Source organism: Protopterus annectens, chromosome 2.part1 (genome assembly GCF_019279795.1).
Source record: "Protopterus annectens isolate FY-2018-M chromosome 2.part1, PAN1.0, whole genome shotgun sequence".
In the NCBI taxonomy this organism is placed as follows: domain Eukaryota; kingdom Metazoa; phylum Chordata; order Ceratodontiformes; family Protopteridae; genus Protopterus; species Protopterus annectens.
In genome coordinates this window covers 1,505,465,951-1,505,482,388 of record NC_056729.1, presented here as the reverse complement: position 1 = coordinate 1,505,482,388, position 16,438 = coordinate 1,505,465,951, and the positions used below count along the sequence as shown (strand labels likewise).

Sequence of the window (16,438 nt, the reverse complement as noted above, 5' to 3'; positions counted from 1 at the left end):
AACTCCTATAGTCTACCAGTAACAGGATGTTTAAAAAATCTAGACTCATCCACGTACAGACAATACGGACAAGATCCAAATTTAAATGTCCCTCCCATAGATGTGACAACAGATTTTATAAACTTAGGACAGCATAACATCTGTCTTAAATTCTTTCTATTCTTGTAAACAAACATAGGAGAAGAACCTACTGCCTTACTTGTTCTATCATTTACCAATAGCATTGGCCATTTTTTGTATACTATTCGTTTCACCAATTCAGTATCTTGGGTGAAAGAAAGAACTAAAGGTAGATGGGGGTGACCTCTGAGGTAAAGAATTATTTGATGGGATCAACTGTTCAGAATAATAGGGTCTCCTACGTGCAGAACGTTCTCTGCGAACTTTCCTAAATGCTTGATCAATCTCATGTGTAAAGGCATCTCTTAAATAGTCCAACTCATACAAAAAACCTGCTTCGTCACCTGACAAGCGAGACACCCTCATACCCTGTCCTACTACAATGTTAGAAAATATGTGATGTGGGTGCATACTTCCTCGCTGTAGGAAGGCAGGTGTATAGCAATCCTTCCTTGGCACCTTTGTCATTATTACACCATTTTCCATAAAAACTGTAACATCTAACCGTAGACATGTTGAGAGTGAATCACAAGAAAGCACTACTGCTATTCAATTCCTGAAAAAATAAATCAAGATCATACTGATTACCTTTCCAACAGATAAAAAGATCATCAACAAATCGTATATATACACTCAGAGAAACATTTAAGAGCATTGTTTCAATGTTTTGATCCAGTGAAGGCCTTAAAAATTTAACGAGTAAGGAAATAAATTCAGTGTTATTTTTTCTTTCAAGGAAGAAATAAGTTGTTTCCTAGCTGATAAAACAGTAGTCCACTGTAAACTGAGAAGACACGTTTTCAAAGAAACATAAATTTGATCTAGGTAAAGTGCCTACTGCTGTACACCCCCCATAAAAAAACAGTCACCTTCTATTTCCCTCTGGTGTAAGACTGGGATGAAAGTGAAGACACGAACAGCTACTGTCCAAGTCAAGCGGCTGCTGTCATACATATATACAGCATGCCTCCATATCCCTATCACAGAAAAAGCAGTCACCTTCTGTGTATCCCTCTGATGTCAGGTTTGGACAAAACTGAAAGAACAAATATCATACTGTAACATATTTCAACCTGTTACTGTCAGATATATACAAACAGCATGCCTCTTTACCCTTACCCCTAAAAGATAGCCACCTGTCTACATATTTGACATAAAATTGTGAGGAAAGTAAAAAAAAAATAATGGTCAGAGTAATGTATTTCAACTTGCTCCTACACAGTACACTGCCCATATAGAAGTTACATCAGTCCTCTGTGCACGCCATTCAGGTTTGTGAGAAAAGTTAAAAAAATAATTACCACACTGTTCCCAGCCTCAATACAAGCTAGAGCAACATTATGTGTACGTCTCTGAGGTTTGTGAGAAAAGTTAAAGAAATAATAATCACATTATCTCCAGCCCCCACACAAGCCATAGCAACCTTCTGAGTACATATCTGAGGTTTTATTGCAAGTAAAATTAAAGAAATAATAACCACACTGCCCCATAGGTTCATAGGTAGGTACTAGGCTATTGGCCCTAGGGCCTATATAAGCCTAGCCAAAGGTACCCTGGCTTTCACCACCCAAGAAAATTATTTTCCTGTGCCACTGTCGAGCAGAGCCACAGAAGTGATCCCCAGGGTGAATTTCCTATCTCCCATCCAAGTATCAAGATTTTTCTTGAAGAGCGCTAATGAGGAGCTTTGTTTCATATAGATAGGTAGTTTGTTCCAGAGTATGGGAAGTCTCGGAGACAGGAATCTATCCCTCCAGCATGTTCTGTTTATTATGGTGACAAGGTTTAGGTCCCTAGACCATGTAGCTTATAGGGATTGGGATTTCTTTAAGTGGAGCATGTCTAAAAGCTCTGGGTTTGACATAGCTTTGTGTGTTAGGCAGAGATCGCCTCTGAGTAGGCGATATGCAATGGAGTAAAGCTGCAGTTTTTTGAGACGGTCTGCATAGGGAATCTGTTTGAGGCTGGTAATCCTCTTTGTGAGGTATTTCTGTGGCCTTTCCAGTTGTGGTAGATGTCTTGTGAGGTACATACCAAAAGGGGCATTGTACTCTATAATGGGTCTAATGAGTGACGAGTACAGGGGAACAATGACCTCTTTTTTCCTGGATGAGAAACCTTTTGTGATGAGGTGTGCCATGTAGAAGGATTTCCTGACTACTGTGGCGATGTGATTATAAAAGGAGAGACTACTGTCCACCTGTGTCCCAAGGTCTCTTATCACACTTTCAGTGTTAAGTAGACTACCGCCTATGTGGTAGTTCATGGGTACTGAGTTTTTACCAAAAGGGATGACAATGCACTTTTTGGCATTGAGCTTGAGGCCATGGTTTTGACACCAGGCATCTGTCTCAGTGAGGCCCTTTTGTAAGATGTCCACATATTTTGGAGTTTTGATTATGACTTCTAGTTTGCAGTCATCTGCGAACTTCATTAACCAAAGACCTTCTGTGTTGGCCTGAACTTCAGGGAAGTAGATACCAAACAGGAGAGGACCCAGGACTGAACCCTGTGGTACTCCACTTGTCACTGGTCTGAAGTTGGATTTGGAGTCTGCTAATTTCACAGTGTGGGTTCTATCAGTGAGACAGTTGGCAACCCATCTTGTGACATAGGGATTTATACCTAGTTTAGTGAGTTTATCTATAATTCCAGAGTGGGGGATGGTGTCAAAAGCCTTGGCGAGATCTAGATAGACTGTGTGAACCACCTTACCCTCATCTATGGCTTTAGTGACTGCTTCAAAGAAGTCTATCAGGTTTAGGAGACACAATCTGCCTTTTACAAACCCGAACTGGGTGGGGTCCTGAGTTTGGAGATTACCAATGTCATTGTTTATAAGTTCCATAATGATACGTTCCAAAGCCTTGCAGACCAGGCTTGTTAGGCTAATGGGGAGGTAGTTTCTGGGGTCTGTGGTGGCTCCCCCTTTTGTGGAGTGGGATAACTGTCACTGTGCGCCATTCAGTGGGCACATAGCCTGAGGTGAGGCTATGATTGAACATGGTACTTAGGTGGGGTGCCAGTTCATTCTGTAGTTCATGTAGAACACAGCCTGGGATGTCGTCAGGTCCCATGGATGCTGTGTTCTTGGCTTTGGATAGTGTGTTTTTTACCTGTGCAGCTGTGATTACAGGAACTTTGCATTCTTCTGGTATAGAGATGAGCTCTTTAGGGGATGACATGGGGGTAAAGTTAGCACTGAACCTATCTGCCAGGATGTTGGCAATATCAGTTGGTTCTGTATATTTAGTGCCATTGTGCTGTAACTCAGAGCAGATCTGAGTGTTGCCATTGAGATTCTTGGCATAGCTATAGAATGCTTTGTGGTTGTCTTTAGAGTCAGTGGCGATTTTGTTTTCATGTTCCACAACAGAAGCTATAGTTACCAACTGTGTGCAACTCTGAGCAGGAACAGTTTTAGAGAAGGTGGAATTCCGAGCAGGGACCACCACTAAATGTGTGCCAAAATCTACTTATATAGTCTACAGTCAGTCAGTAATGCCAGATAATAGTTTGATACATATTACTGTTAAGAAAAATTCATGCTAATTCAGATTATGTCATTCTTTTATCTTAAGTAAATTAGAGTAATATTTTAAAGTTGTCCCTGATTTTGGGACTTTGTCCATCAAATTATTTTTGGCCTTGTCGAGACTTCTGCCACAAATCGTGGGTCCCATCAGTGTTTCTCAAAATCCCTGCAAATCAGTTCCAGTCTTATCAGCCGTAGGGTCCAAAAAAGGGAACTTTTGGGAGGCCCTTAAGCAACACCACTTTTCTTCTCCATTCCCACCCATGACATGTATAACCCTCTCCACCCCCTAATTCTCTGCACCACCTTACTAATGAATGCTCATCCTACCCTATCACTGTCACAACCTTAACTCTCTTACATAATGAGAAAGTTGCTAGAATAACAAGCTTTGTATTTGCAAGCATTTTTCCAAAGGACATGAAGTTTGAAACTCATATATATATGTCATTATTTGGTGACCGCAATGTTCAACAATTTGCCAGAAAAAAGATTTTGAGAAGCAGACCAAAAATATGAGACAAAATCGGGGACAGTTTACAACTATCCTCTGTGCAGAAACAAGTGCATATATGCATACATACATATAAATTCAAAGAGACACACAGACATGCCCAAGCTTGCGCACACAGACATGGACACATGCACACCTTTCAGATGCCTGCTTAAGATCAAATAAATGCTTTGATACATAAAAGCTCAGAAATGTACCTCAGCTTGCTACTGTCAATACCATCCAGTGCAACCAGATGACCCCCCCCCCCCCTTTGCCCTCTCAACTTCATAGATTCAGAGACAGACTCTAAATCAGATATTAAACAGGGTAAAAATATGAAGCAAATCTGCAAAGTTTTAGACAACTGAGAGATATGTATGTCAGCTCAACACATGCTGAGAGACATCTTCACATCATTCTTAGTGGATAAAGAGACAAGTTATTTTAAAAACTGTTATTAGAATCACAGGTTTTACACTGTTGTTTTATGAACTATAAGAAGTATTAAACTCTAATGTCTACTGCTGGCTATGCCACTGCAATTACAGAATGGATCCCTTTCAATGGAAACTGTATGTCATTCCCTTCTTCTCTGTTTATATTCTGTAAAATGATGTTACTTTTTCTGACTCATTAGATTCTAATTTGGGTCTACTGTTCATTTTCCTCAAACAGCAACAACTCCCAAGTCAAATTCTTCCACAGTATGCTCTTAGTTTCATGCAGTTACAATTTATATTCTAAGGTTATGAGAACAGTTTTGTTATCTGAGTAGCAGCTCCAAATAATCTGTTTTTACATAGCTAGAACATTCTGACTGAAACTTATCATAATTTAAAATTACTGATTTAATCATTTAAAGTCAAATAAAATGTCTGTCTTTAGGGTTCATTTGGGAGCACTGGACAGTTATGCACATGTTTAAAGTGGTACATTATATAAAAACAGGATGGACTCCGACATCACAACCTTTTGATATTTGGAAACTCGTTAGTGTGAGTTCTGGAACAGCGAGACTGAATGAATAAAAATGTTGGCTTATATATACTAAGTCTGAGATTGCAGTTGCTCTTTTCTCAGCGGTATAGCAATCTCAAGAGTTGGAATATATATATATATATATATATATATATATATATATATATATATATATATATATTGGGAGGAGGGTTTCTGTCATAATGAAAGGTGCAGGGGGGGGCTTGCCCTCTTACAGAAAACAACTTTATAGAACAACAATGACTGACATTCACCATTCTGCTGTATTTTCATGGTTATTTCTCATAATTCCAGGGCTCATATGTACAAGTTTTGGAATTACAATATAGAGTACTCAAACATAGTTCTTACATTACAAAGTACAACTTAGTAAATGAAAAGTCTAACACAAAACCAAATGCTTAAGAAAACAAAGTTGTCAATAAGTATACACAAATTAATGAATCAGAAACAACAGACTCAGCAGAAAAACACTGAAAAGCTTTAGGGACTTCATGAATAACCACTGGAGAGTAAAAGACAAGCTTGACCACCAAATTATACAAAACATAAGAGAACTATCCAATCAGGTAGCTGAATGTTAGAACGTGCAGGACAAAGTATTTGGTAAAATATTCCATCTTATGAACCTCCTTTGGGCACTATACCTGAGAAGTAATTTTATACCACTGGAAGTGGGAAAGGGTAAAGTGCTACATAATCTTACATGGGGGGAAAAGCCATAAAGATACTTTATGCCTTGAGAAATGAAAATAAGAAACATGATATACCTATGTCTGAAGAAACAACATACTCAAGTTGTACTGGTGTTTAACTCAACAACAGTATGGTCTAAGGAATGAAAAACAGTACCCAACAGCTATGTATTCATGTTTTGCTTAAAAATACATTTTTATTGAAACTTACTGAAATCCTGCATGCCTTTATTGTAGTATATACTTGTTTTAAATACTTGAAACAGATATTATGGAAAACTTTCAGACATGCATAAACCTGCTTAACTGGTAACAAGATAGTGCAAAATATTAAGCTTTTGGTTCAATGCTATATTGCAAAAGGGAATTTGATAAAGGCACCCAAATGGGGCCCACATACTTAATGAATTAGGCAGACTGATAAGGTGTCCCAAGTTACATGTGACTTAGCACAGCCCTCTTTCTTAGCTGCATGTAGCCCCTTGCAACCTTATGTGGAGACATTAAGCAGGACATGCGTGTAGGGGGTGTGGCTCATGGTATATGCAAGCTGGTTTCAAAAACTGAAATGAAAACAAATGTGTGGCTGTGGAGACTAATTAGCTATATCTTCACAGAGATGATTTAGAAAATATCGGTTTAGCAGTTCCCAAATCTACATGACACTGTTCCTTAATCAGTGCTATGTATAACTCAGCACTGAATTACTATGGACGGCTCCTCATGCCACCCTTTATCACTACGCTTAAATAGGTTTGGGTGATTCACAATCATTCTGTGTTTTACGATCCCTTTATTCTTGAATTGCTATCACCCATTACCTACTGTGCTTAGCTTCAAATAATCACTGTGGCTAAATGTAGGACTGAAAGCAGTCATATATCAATTACTATGACAAGGATACCTTTCTTTCGGTATGCCTCTATTTTTGCACCATACAGATTGTGACTTTTTTCCCTTATTTTCTTTAGAATTTAGAGCTGACAAAAGTTCTGTTGCATATCACAAAGGCAGCAAAAACAATTGTGTTTTGCAGCTTCTGTTTTAAATAAGGATAAGTTTTAACTCACCATACTGACAGCGGGGCCCATGGAATCCAGAAGGACAGTGACAAAGTTGCGAGGTCCCTTCAGTACATTGGCCTCCATTGAAGCAGAAACCATTACTGCAGACATCTGAAATAAAAGCAAATGCTAGCTCACTATGACAGTTGAAGAATCGAAGCAATATATATCAGTTTTACTTACTGACTGTTTATGGTAATCAAGTAGGTCTAGTTGTCAAAAAACAGACAATATTTAGCCACAAACAGGAAAAGTACAACAATTAAATGCAAGTAAAGAGCAACAAGTTGTCAGGGCATACTACATGTGAAGAACAAAACTAGCAACAAGGTAACAGGCTATATACTGCGTGATGCCATACCTCTCCACTATACTTCATTATGAGAAATGCTTCCTATTGTACGTCTTAAAAAATTCATCTTTCATGTTCAACATTGAAATGGTTTGCCACACATTAAGAATTTTTTAACAAATATCCATAGTAAATAATTTTCAATCATATTAATTGCGGTGGTGGTACTGCGGTAGCATTGTCGCCTCACAGTTAGACGTTGCCCGTTCGATTCTCAGTTAAAGCATCTTCTGTGTGTCGACATGCATGAATGGGTGTTCCTTCGTTGAAGGTTGTGCGTTAGGCCCGGCAAGCCAGCATGTAAAAATCAACTTCCAATCATTAGCGGACTGGAGTTCCGCTGTGGCGACCCCTAACCGGGAAAAGCCGAAAGACTTACATTAATTCACAATAATTCATTAAAGCCTCTCAAATGTTTAGAATTTTGCAGAATGTCCTGTTGTGTGATCATATTTTGGTTGGTTACTCATAACATTTTTGGTTTTCTGGCATGTTATCTGCTAGGTGCACTGTGCATAGTTCTCATCTTTCCTTCTTCAAAATGTGGAATGCTTACTAACATCTTCAACTAGGAAATGTCTTACATGCTTAAAATGTGCTAAACCTTTATAAGTACAAAAAATATTTTGATGCATACCTCTCAAACTCTTAGTGCAAGAATTCTAGACAAAGACAAAAATGATGGTGTGACAAAAGCCCAAAACTGGTGCCAGATTTTAAATATTGTTCTTATAAACATAGACAGTTGACAAAACAACAGGCTTGGCATTAGCATGCATTTGATGAAGGGCATGATGTCTGAAACTCAACTGATTGTAATTATTCAGTGACTACAATCTTCAATCATTTGCCATTAAACCACTGATTTTACAGGGCACAGACCAAAAATGAGGTAAAACTCTGGGCATTTGAGAGGTGTGGTGGTGTTAAGGCTAAAAATGATGTAGGCAGATTAGCTATCTTATTTGATTAACAGATAAAAGCTATCTCTGTCTGACAGGTAGGGATACAGCCTTGTGACCTATGTAGCTTGAAATCAACTAGAGACACTGGCGCACTGCAGCAGCTGGAGATGGAATGTGGCAAAGAATGGGCGAGCTGGCAAAAAGTGACATGGTCCAGTCTGCTGAAGTGCTGGAGCCTAACAGAATGACAGGTGCGGGCATGTAAGAATGGAGTGCTACCAAGATGAGTTTATGCAGTAGCCTTCATCTTGACTGTGTAGAAGCAGACACAAGCATCGTAGAAGACACTGTAGGGCTTTATACAAGCTAGCATATTGACTGCCAGGAGTGGGATAAGGACAAAAATAAGAAACCTAGACCTCCAAGATGGCTGCACATTGAGAGACACCTTAACTCTACCTCTCCCGGTGTGAAAGCAGAAACTCAACAGAGAAGCCCAGTAGACTTTATAGGTTCATAGGTTCATAGTATGATACTAGGCTATTGGCCCGGAAGCCCTTATAAGTCTAGCCAAGAATTTTGCCCATGTTCCCTCAAAGTCAACACCTGTGTTTATGTGTAAATTTCAATAACTGGCTAGTAAGTGCACTGCCTAGATGCCAGGAAAAAAGAAATACAGAGCACCTGGAAAAATCAGCTACAAAAGTAAGGAAGAAACACAGACTGGTGAAATATCTGCAGCTGATCAGCAAAAAGCAATGCAACCTCCAGACATGACTTCCAGTAACCTACAGGAAGATATAAGACAACTACACATATACCTGGTTAAAATAAACAAAACACTGATGGAGTATATCAATGACACAAACAACAAAAGGTGGAAAAATGGAAGAAGCTTTAAACAGATATTCAGATGAGGTGATAAAGTTGCAAAAATCAGAGGTTTAAATGAGGAAAAGGCTAGCTGAATATGAGACTGCTCAAGAAAAGATATTTTAAAAAATAATAGAATTAGAGGACAGAGCACATAGTGAAAACCTGAATTTTTCAGCTCTACCAGAGAAGCTGGAAGGAATAGACTGCATTAATTTTATGAAAGCACAAATAAGCAACTGGACTGGTATTCTACATCAGGAGCTGTTAGTTGAAAGGGCACATTGAGTGTATCTTCCAAACCTGGCTATGAGAATGCAACCTAGACCTTTAACAGTAAATATGCAATCCTACCAGCAGAAAAGTTGATTCTGACAAAACCGTGGCAGAAGGACAACATACTATAAGTGGGAGAGAGAAGAGTGTTTGTGGAGAATGATTACTCAGTCTATACCAGGCAGAAGAGGAGTAAATTCATTCCACAGTTCAGTGAATGTCGCGACACAGGTGTGAGACTCAAACTGCTGTACTCATTTGTCTTCAAGGCATTCTTCCCTGGAGGGGACAAAATCATTTTTTGATGAAGTACATGCTAAGAAGGAAATACAAAAGTTTTTCCAACAAAACGTGAGCTGTGAAACATAAGGTGATTGAGTCTCTTATTCTTCTGGCAATAAAGACACAGGGGGACTGTACCTATGAAACAATTTTTACTGTTTCAATGGAAAATGTTGAAGAAAAGAAAGGAGCACAACAGCTGACTAGAAGAATCAAGAGTAAATTGAAAATGAAGTAGAGACAGGATCTGGGAGAGAGAGATGAACAGTAATAAAACCAGTAACAATGTGGGATTTCAAAGCAAAACTTATATTTGTGAAACATGACAGAACAAGAAAATCTAGAAATATTGGATTTTTTTCAGAATTTGTTGGACTTGTGGGGGAATCCAAAGTATATGTCCTACTTTATGTCATTAATGTTCAGAAAAATATTTTGGGGGAGGGGAAGAGAGGGGAGAAAGTTTAACTGTAAGTAAAGAAATATTACTATTTTTGTGGTGTACAGTTTTCTTTTCATGCTATAAAGTACAGTTTTCTCAGATATTTTTAACTGTAATGGGGATTGTAAATAGGTACTGCTGTTCAGTTTTCCCTTTCTTAATCTCTTCTCTCTTTCTTCTTGTTCAGTTTTAAGAAATTCAGCCACTGCAATGTAAAAAAAAGGCCTGGTTAAAACAGCACAACAAAACAGAACTTCATGTCCTTTTTCTCATTCTTGCATGGGTGAATGACTGGATTAAGGGCCTTAAATTGATTTAGTTACAAGTTTTAAGAGAAAGCAAATAAATGAAAAAGAATATTGAATATTATCAGGCTTTTTTCTACCAAATGAATGAATGTTTAGTAGCAATTCCATATCAGGCCCTCGTGTCTCCATGGAAACAATCTAATAAAGAGAAATTGACTGTCTGGTTCTTATGTCTCCATGGAGACAATCTGATAATAGGAAATTGGCTGTTTGGTTCTCATGTCTCCATGGAGACAATCTGATAAAGCGAAATTGGTTACAGTTTGTGGTTACACTTTGGTGGAGAATGATTGGCTCAGGGAAAAAAGAAAAGGGAAACTGGCTAGGAGATAATGTTCTCTGAAAGCATTTAGGGGTTTTCCCACCTGGGAGAGTTATAAAGATAAGATAAAACCAGTTAGCACTTAGTAAAAACATTGGCTGCACCATGGGTCTTAGCATGGATAACCTTTCTTTTAGGTTGACTCAACCCTGTGAGTGTGGCTGTCAGTTTGGGGCATTTGTTCCTATTACGAGGGTAAAACTTCAATATTTGAAGATGTACACTGTTTTGCATGCTAGTTGTAAATTAAATAGGTTTTTAGGGGGTTAGTGTTTTTTTGAGGACTTTCAATAAAACAAAAAGTTTTGTAAGACGGGACATAGGCTCAAATGGATATGACAAGAAACAGCTATATAAAAGTTCAATCTGCCAAACAGTGTATGCATGTAACACAAATGCTGCAACTAGACATTTAACAAAAAGGTGTTATACATAAAAGGTGGGAATAATATCTTTTTAATACAATGATGCTTTATGTAATGTCTTTAAATGTCAATGGTCTCACAAAATGTAGAGTGCAAACAGCTATGTTACAGGAGACACAGTTGGAAAGAAGTGAACATGTGAATTTGATAAAGAAAGGTTTCCAGAATGGTTATTCAGAGGAATATCTGGGACAAAGGAAAATAGGAGTACTTATATTAACTGCAAGAGGAGCTCCAACAGTGATAGATGAGGATAAAAAGAGAATAATCTCAGATTTGTAGTGCTAAGGGGCTACTGGCAAGGGAGGAGGATTACATTGCCATGTATTTATATTCCACCTAAAACTGCTATAATGGAGCTTATGAAAATTGTAGGAGTAATAATCAGTTTTCATCAAGGAATATTACTTATAGATGGGGACTGAATTTGATTTGCAGCAGTGAATATGTGTCTAGGAGACCCATAAGGGAAAATATAGCAAAGGAGGGTAGATTTTAAAAGAAATTTATGAAAACATTTGTCATGGAAGATGTGAATTCAGTAACAGGAGTTCAGAGTGAATTTATATATTATTCTGTGAGATGTAAAAACTGGACCAGGCTAGACAGAATTTACATTTCACAGGAACATGTGCATTTAATTGAAGGTCTTGATATGCACCCAATAACTATTTCAGATCATGCACAAATAATAACTAAAATTAAAACTCAAGGTAATGAAACAGTGAAATAAAAATGAGACACTGGCACTTTACCACTTATCTGTTGAAAAGAGAGGAATTTAGGAATGGTTAATGGAGATTATTCAAGAGCTATTCATGATAATAGAAATTACTTCTGAAAATATAGCTAGGGAGTAGGATAAAATTAAGGTGGAGTTTAAAACTAGGGTGGAAATAAAAGAAAGGGAGCTATGGTTAAGAAGTAACAAGTATTATTTAGAGGGACTAACAAATGTTAAAGCATTGCAGAACAGGGGGAATCTCACAGAACAAGAAAATGATCAACTGTAGAATTCTACACAGAAAATAAGGGACTACCACAATAATATACATGTGTTTTTTGATGATAACACTAGATCACAAAAACTCTTAGCACAATGACTCAGGCAACAAAAAGTAGAAAGAGATGTCGCTAAGGTTAAGAAGCCTATATAACAAGGAAGGTAACAAGAGATCCTGTAGAGGTATTAGAAATATTTCAGGAATTCTATGAAAATCTTATAAAGCAGAGAAATATGGAAATCAAGAAAAGATATAAATGGAATGTTTATGAAAAAATTAAATATGCCAAGATTAGAGGTGGATGAGGCTCAATTACTAATGGTTAGGATAGGAGGAGATGAGATAAAAATTGTGATGTATAACCAGTCTACAAGACTTGTGAGGGACTCGTATATGCCCTACTTTATGTATTCCTGTGGAAGTTTGGCAGCTAGGAGGGAAAAATGATAAAGAAATGGAAGATTTTGTTTAACAATATTTTAACAGGAGGAGAAGTATCAACAGCCTGGAAGAAAACAATGGTAGCTGTAATACTGTACATAGAGAGGGTAAAGATCCATCAGATCCAGCTTCACACAGGCCCACTTCAATACTAAACCATGACTACAGTGTTCATGTCTATAATGACTAAAAGAATGGCAAACATAATGCCAAAATTGATATATATGGATCAATGTGGTTTTGTGGTGGGGAGTCAAACATTTGACAACATTAACAGAACAATGATGATCAAGAGGGAAGTAGAATGTAAGAAAAATACCACTGTTGTTTTGGTGGATCTTGAGGCAGAGAAAGCATTTGACAGAGTAAGCTGGGACTTTATGAGCAGGAGCAATGAGCGCATTTGCATTTCCTGAAAAAAATTACAAGGTTGATTAGGAATACATATGAGGGATCGGAGGCAAAAATTAAAGTGGGTGGGGTCCCTCCTATAATTTCTGCTTGAGCACAGTAACCAGGCAGGGGTGTCCTCTTTCCCCTTTGTTATTTGCTTTATATTTAAAACCGCTGGCAAAGTAAATAAGGGATTCAGAAATTCAAGGATATAATTGGTATAGTAGTCAAGAAAAGCTGGCTTTATTTGCAGATGATATTATTTTATACCTGTGGTGAATACATATTTTAAGAAGATGGAGGAGCACAGGGTGACATACAAGAGAGCAGCAAGATGCACACAGGTGGATTACATCCAATGCAGGAGGGCCAATTGCAAAGGGGTGACAGGGGAAAGCATAGTTAAGCAGCATAGGATGGTGGTTTGTAGAATGACACTGACAATCAAGAAGAGGAGGAGGAGAGTGAGGGCGGTGCAAAGGATCAAATGGTGGAAGTTGAAAAAGGATAACTGTAAGGTAGAGTTCAGGGAAGAGTTAAGACAGGCACTGGGTGGCAGTGAATACTTACCAGATAGCAGGGCAGCCACAGCGGAAGTGGTAAGGGAGACAGCTAGAAAGGTGTTTTGTGTGACATCTGGACAGAGGAAGGAGGACAAGGAGAACTGGTTGTAGAATGAGGAAGTACAGGAGTGTACACAGAGGAAGAGCTTGGTGAAGAAGAAGTAGGATTGTCAGACAAACGAAGAAAGTACTCAGGAGTACAAGCAGATGAGGCGCATGGTGAAGTGAGAGGTGGCGAATGCTAAGGATAAGGCGTATGTGGGTTGTATGAAAGACTGGAGACTAAGGATGAAGAAAAGGACCTGTGCCAGTTGGCTAGACAGAGGGAGCGGGCTGGGAAAGATGTGCAGCAAGTTAAGATGATAAAAGATAACCAGGGAAACATGCTCATAAGTGAGGACAGTGTGTTGAGCAGATGGAAAGAATACACTGAGGGGCTGATGAATGAACAGAATGAGAGAGAGAGAAGGTTAGATGATGTAAAGATAGTGAATCAGGAAGTGCAACGGATTAGCAAGGAGGAAGTAAGGGCAGCTATGAAGAGGATGAAGAATGGAAAGGCTGTTGGCCTAGACAACATACCTGTGGAAACATGGAGGTGTTTAGGAGAGAAGACAGTGGGGATTTTAACCAGATTGTTTAAAGAAATCTTGGAAAGTGAGAGGATACCCAAGGAGTGCAGAAGAAGTGTACTGGTACCAACTTTTAAGAATAAAGGTGATGTGCAGAGCTGTAGTAACTACAGAGGGATAAAACTGATCAGCCACAGCATGAAGTTATGAGCAGGAGTACTAGAAGCTAGGTTAAGAAGGGAGGTTTGGACATGTGCTGAGGAGGAATGCTGGGTATATTGGAAGAAGGATGCTAAGGATGGAGCTGCCAGGTAAGAGGAAAAGATGAAGGCCTAAGATAAGGTTTATGGATGTGGTAAGAGAGGACATGAAGGTGGTTGGTGTAACAGACCATGATGCATAGGACAGGAAGAAATGGAAACAGATGATCTGCTGTGGCGTCCCCTAACTGGAACAGCCAAAAGAAAAAGGCGAAGAAGAAGATTATTCTATACTGACAAAATCAGAAAGAGACATTACAGTGCTGTGGAACATTTTGAGAAAGTTTCATATCTTTTCTGGATACAAAATTAATGAAGATAAAACAAAGGCAACAGCGATAAAATTATATGCCCACATGTGAATTGGTTCAGCAATATCCATATTTATGGGTGTGTCAAAGGGAGATACTGCCAGCACAGCTATCTGCAATTTTGTAAATATTTACATTTCATTTGTGAATATCAGCACGATCATATAAGATGCTTGTGTTACAACTGTATTAGAACTGTATGTCATGTGTATATCAAACTTGTTTGTACAAACATATGTTGAAAAAGGTTTTTGCAACCTGCTTCAAATGTATCCACAATGTGCCCTACTGGAACAGAACAGAAATGTACATGCACTGTTGCAACTGTTTACATGTATATATATTTTAACAGTGGAAACTGGAACACAGGAGGCTAACTTCAGTCCAGCAAAACTTCAAAAAAATCGCTGAAATTAAATTACTTTATTGCTACACAATAAAACATGATAACTTTCAATTTCAATGCAGCAAGGAGATACAATGTCTGTACTATGAAACTTTTTGTATTGTCTAGGAAGTGTTTTATTGTTTTATGGCTTCCAGCATTCACCAAAGATTTGAGGATAACCCCTTGTCTATCTATTATTACAGGTAGATGCTACATCCTACCAGCTGCCATCAATGGTTGTTTTGGGCCAGGGAACTAGGAGTCAGATGACAAGAAATGGTGCCATTGTGCAAGTTATTCCAGAAGTAATATCTGAGATATTAATCTGGGAACTCTCTTAGAGAGACACAGCATTTTGTATTCTACCTTTGACCTGACAAAACCTAGAAGAGCCATTCACACATCTGACTTGCTCTGTTAGTAACTTTCTATGATACAGTAACTCTCTTAGATAGAGTCAGGAATATAGCAAAGCTTAGTTTAAATATATTTCTTTATTTCTTTGAGACTGTCCTGTAATGTTGTTTTAAATATTTCCAGTAATTTTGAACTCTGTTGTCACTGTGAATATATATTCAGTATTGTCTTCATCTTTTATTATTTATTATTAAATATATTCAAACCTTTCATTGTGGCTGATCTGTGTAGAGATATTTAAGTTCTGAGAGTACTTGGATATTTATTTGGTGACACTGTGTGGGCCACTCCTAATAGCCTTGCTCTTCGTCAAGCTACCATTTGTATTAATATTAATATTACACAGTAAGATTGTGAACCCTTTGTTAAGGCCCTTAAAGTAACAGATAAGAGTCAGCTGGTGGCAGTGATAACAAAAAGTGGGCATAGCTAGTAAACTTGTGCCAGTCTTTCCCAGGTGTGTGTGTGTGTGTGTGTGTGTGTGTGTGTGTGTGTGTGTGTGTGTGTAAACCAAATATCAAAGAGTGTGTGTGTGTGTGTGTCAGCTACTTGGGCAGGTACACGAAGCACTGGTTGGATAGAGAGGGTGCTGGAGAACTTGGACTGGCCAATCAGCTGAGATCAAAACCCTACAGCTGTGCCAGTGGGCAGTCTTATTGGGGATCTGAAGAAACTGAGAGAAACCAGCCCTGGACTGATTGTGGTCTGTGTGCTCTTAAGGGAAATTCCAGCTGATGCAAAAAGCTGCATCTGGAAATACTGTGTCTGTACCTTGTCATCCTCTCAGTGTATGTCCCCCACTGTTGCCAGTGGTGAGGATTGAGGCTCCCTGACTACTGATTCAGTGCTGGGTTGTTACATTTATTGTCTGGCTGTGGTGGGATCACCACATCACATATTGGAATTCAGTAGTGTGAATATTGAACTCCTTTAGCCTGTAAACAGTGGTCACTAAAGAAGGTGTTTGTACTCTCAAGCAGCCACAGTGGTGGTGA

General features: G+C 38.5%; 1 protein-coding gene across 1 annotated transcript in view; it reads right to left on the bottom strand.

Annotated features, from left to right (window-relative positions):
* Window positions 1–6,889: 6,889 nt before the first annotated feature.
* The window catches only part of LOC122794985 (EGF-like and EMI domain-containing protein 1), a 766,388-nt gene continuing 756,839 nt past the window's right edge, over window positions 6,890–16,438 (bottom strand). Inside the window, exon 4 of the mRNA XM_044063575.1 lies at window positions 6,890–7,020. Coding sequence (XP_043919510.1) covers window positions 6,890–7,020 — 131 coding nt within the window. The remainder of the gene's footprint in view (window positions 7,021–16,438) is intronic.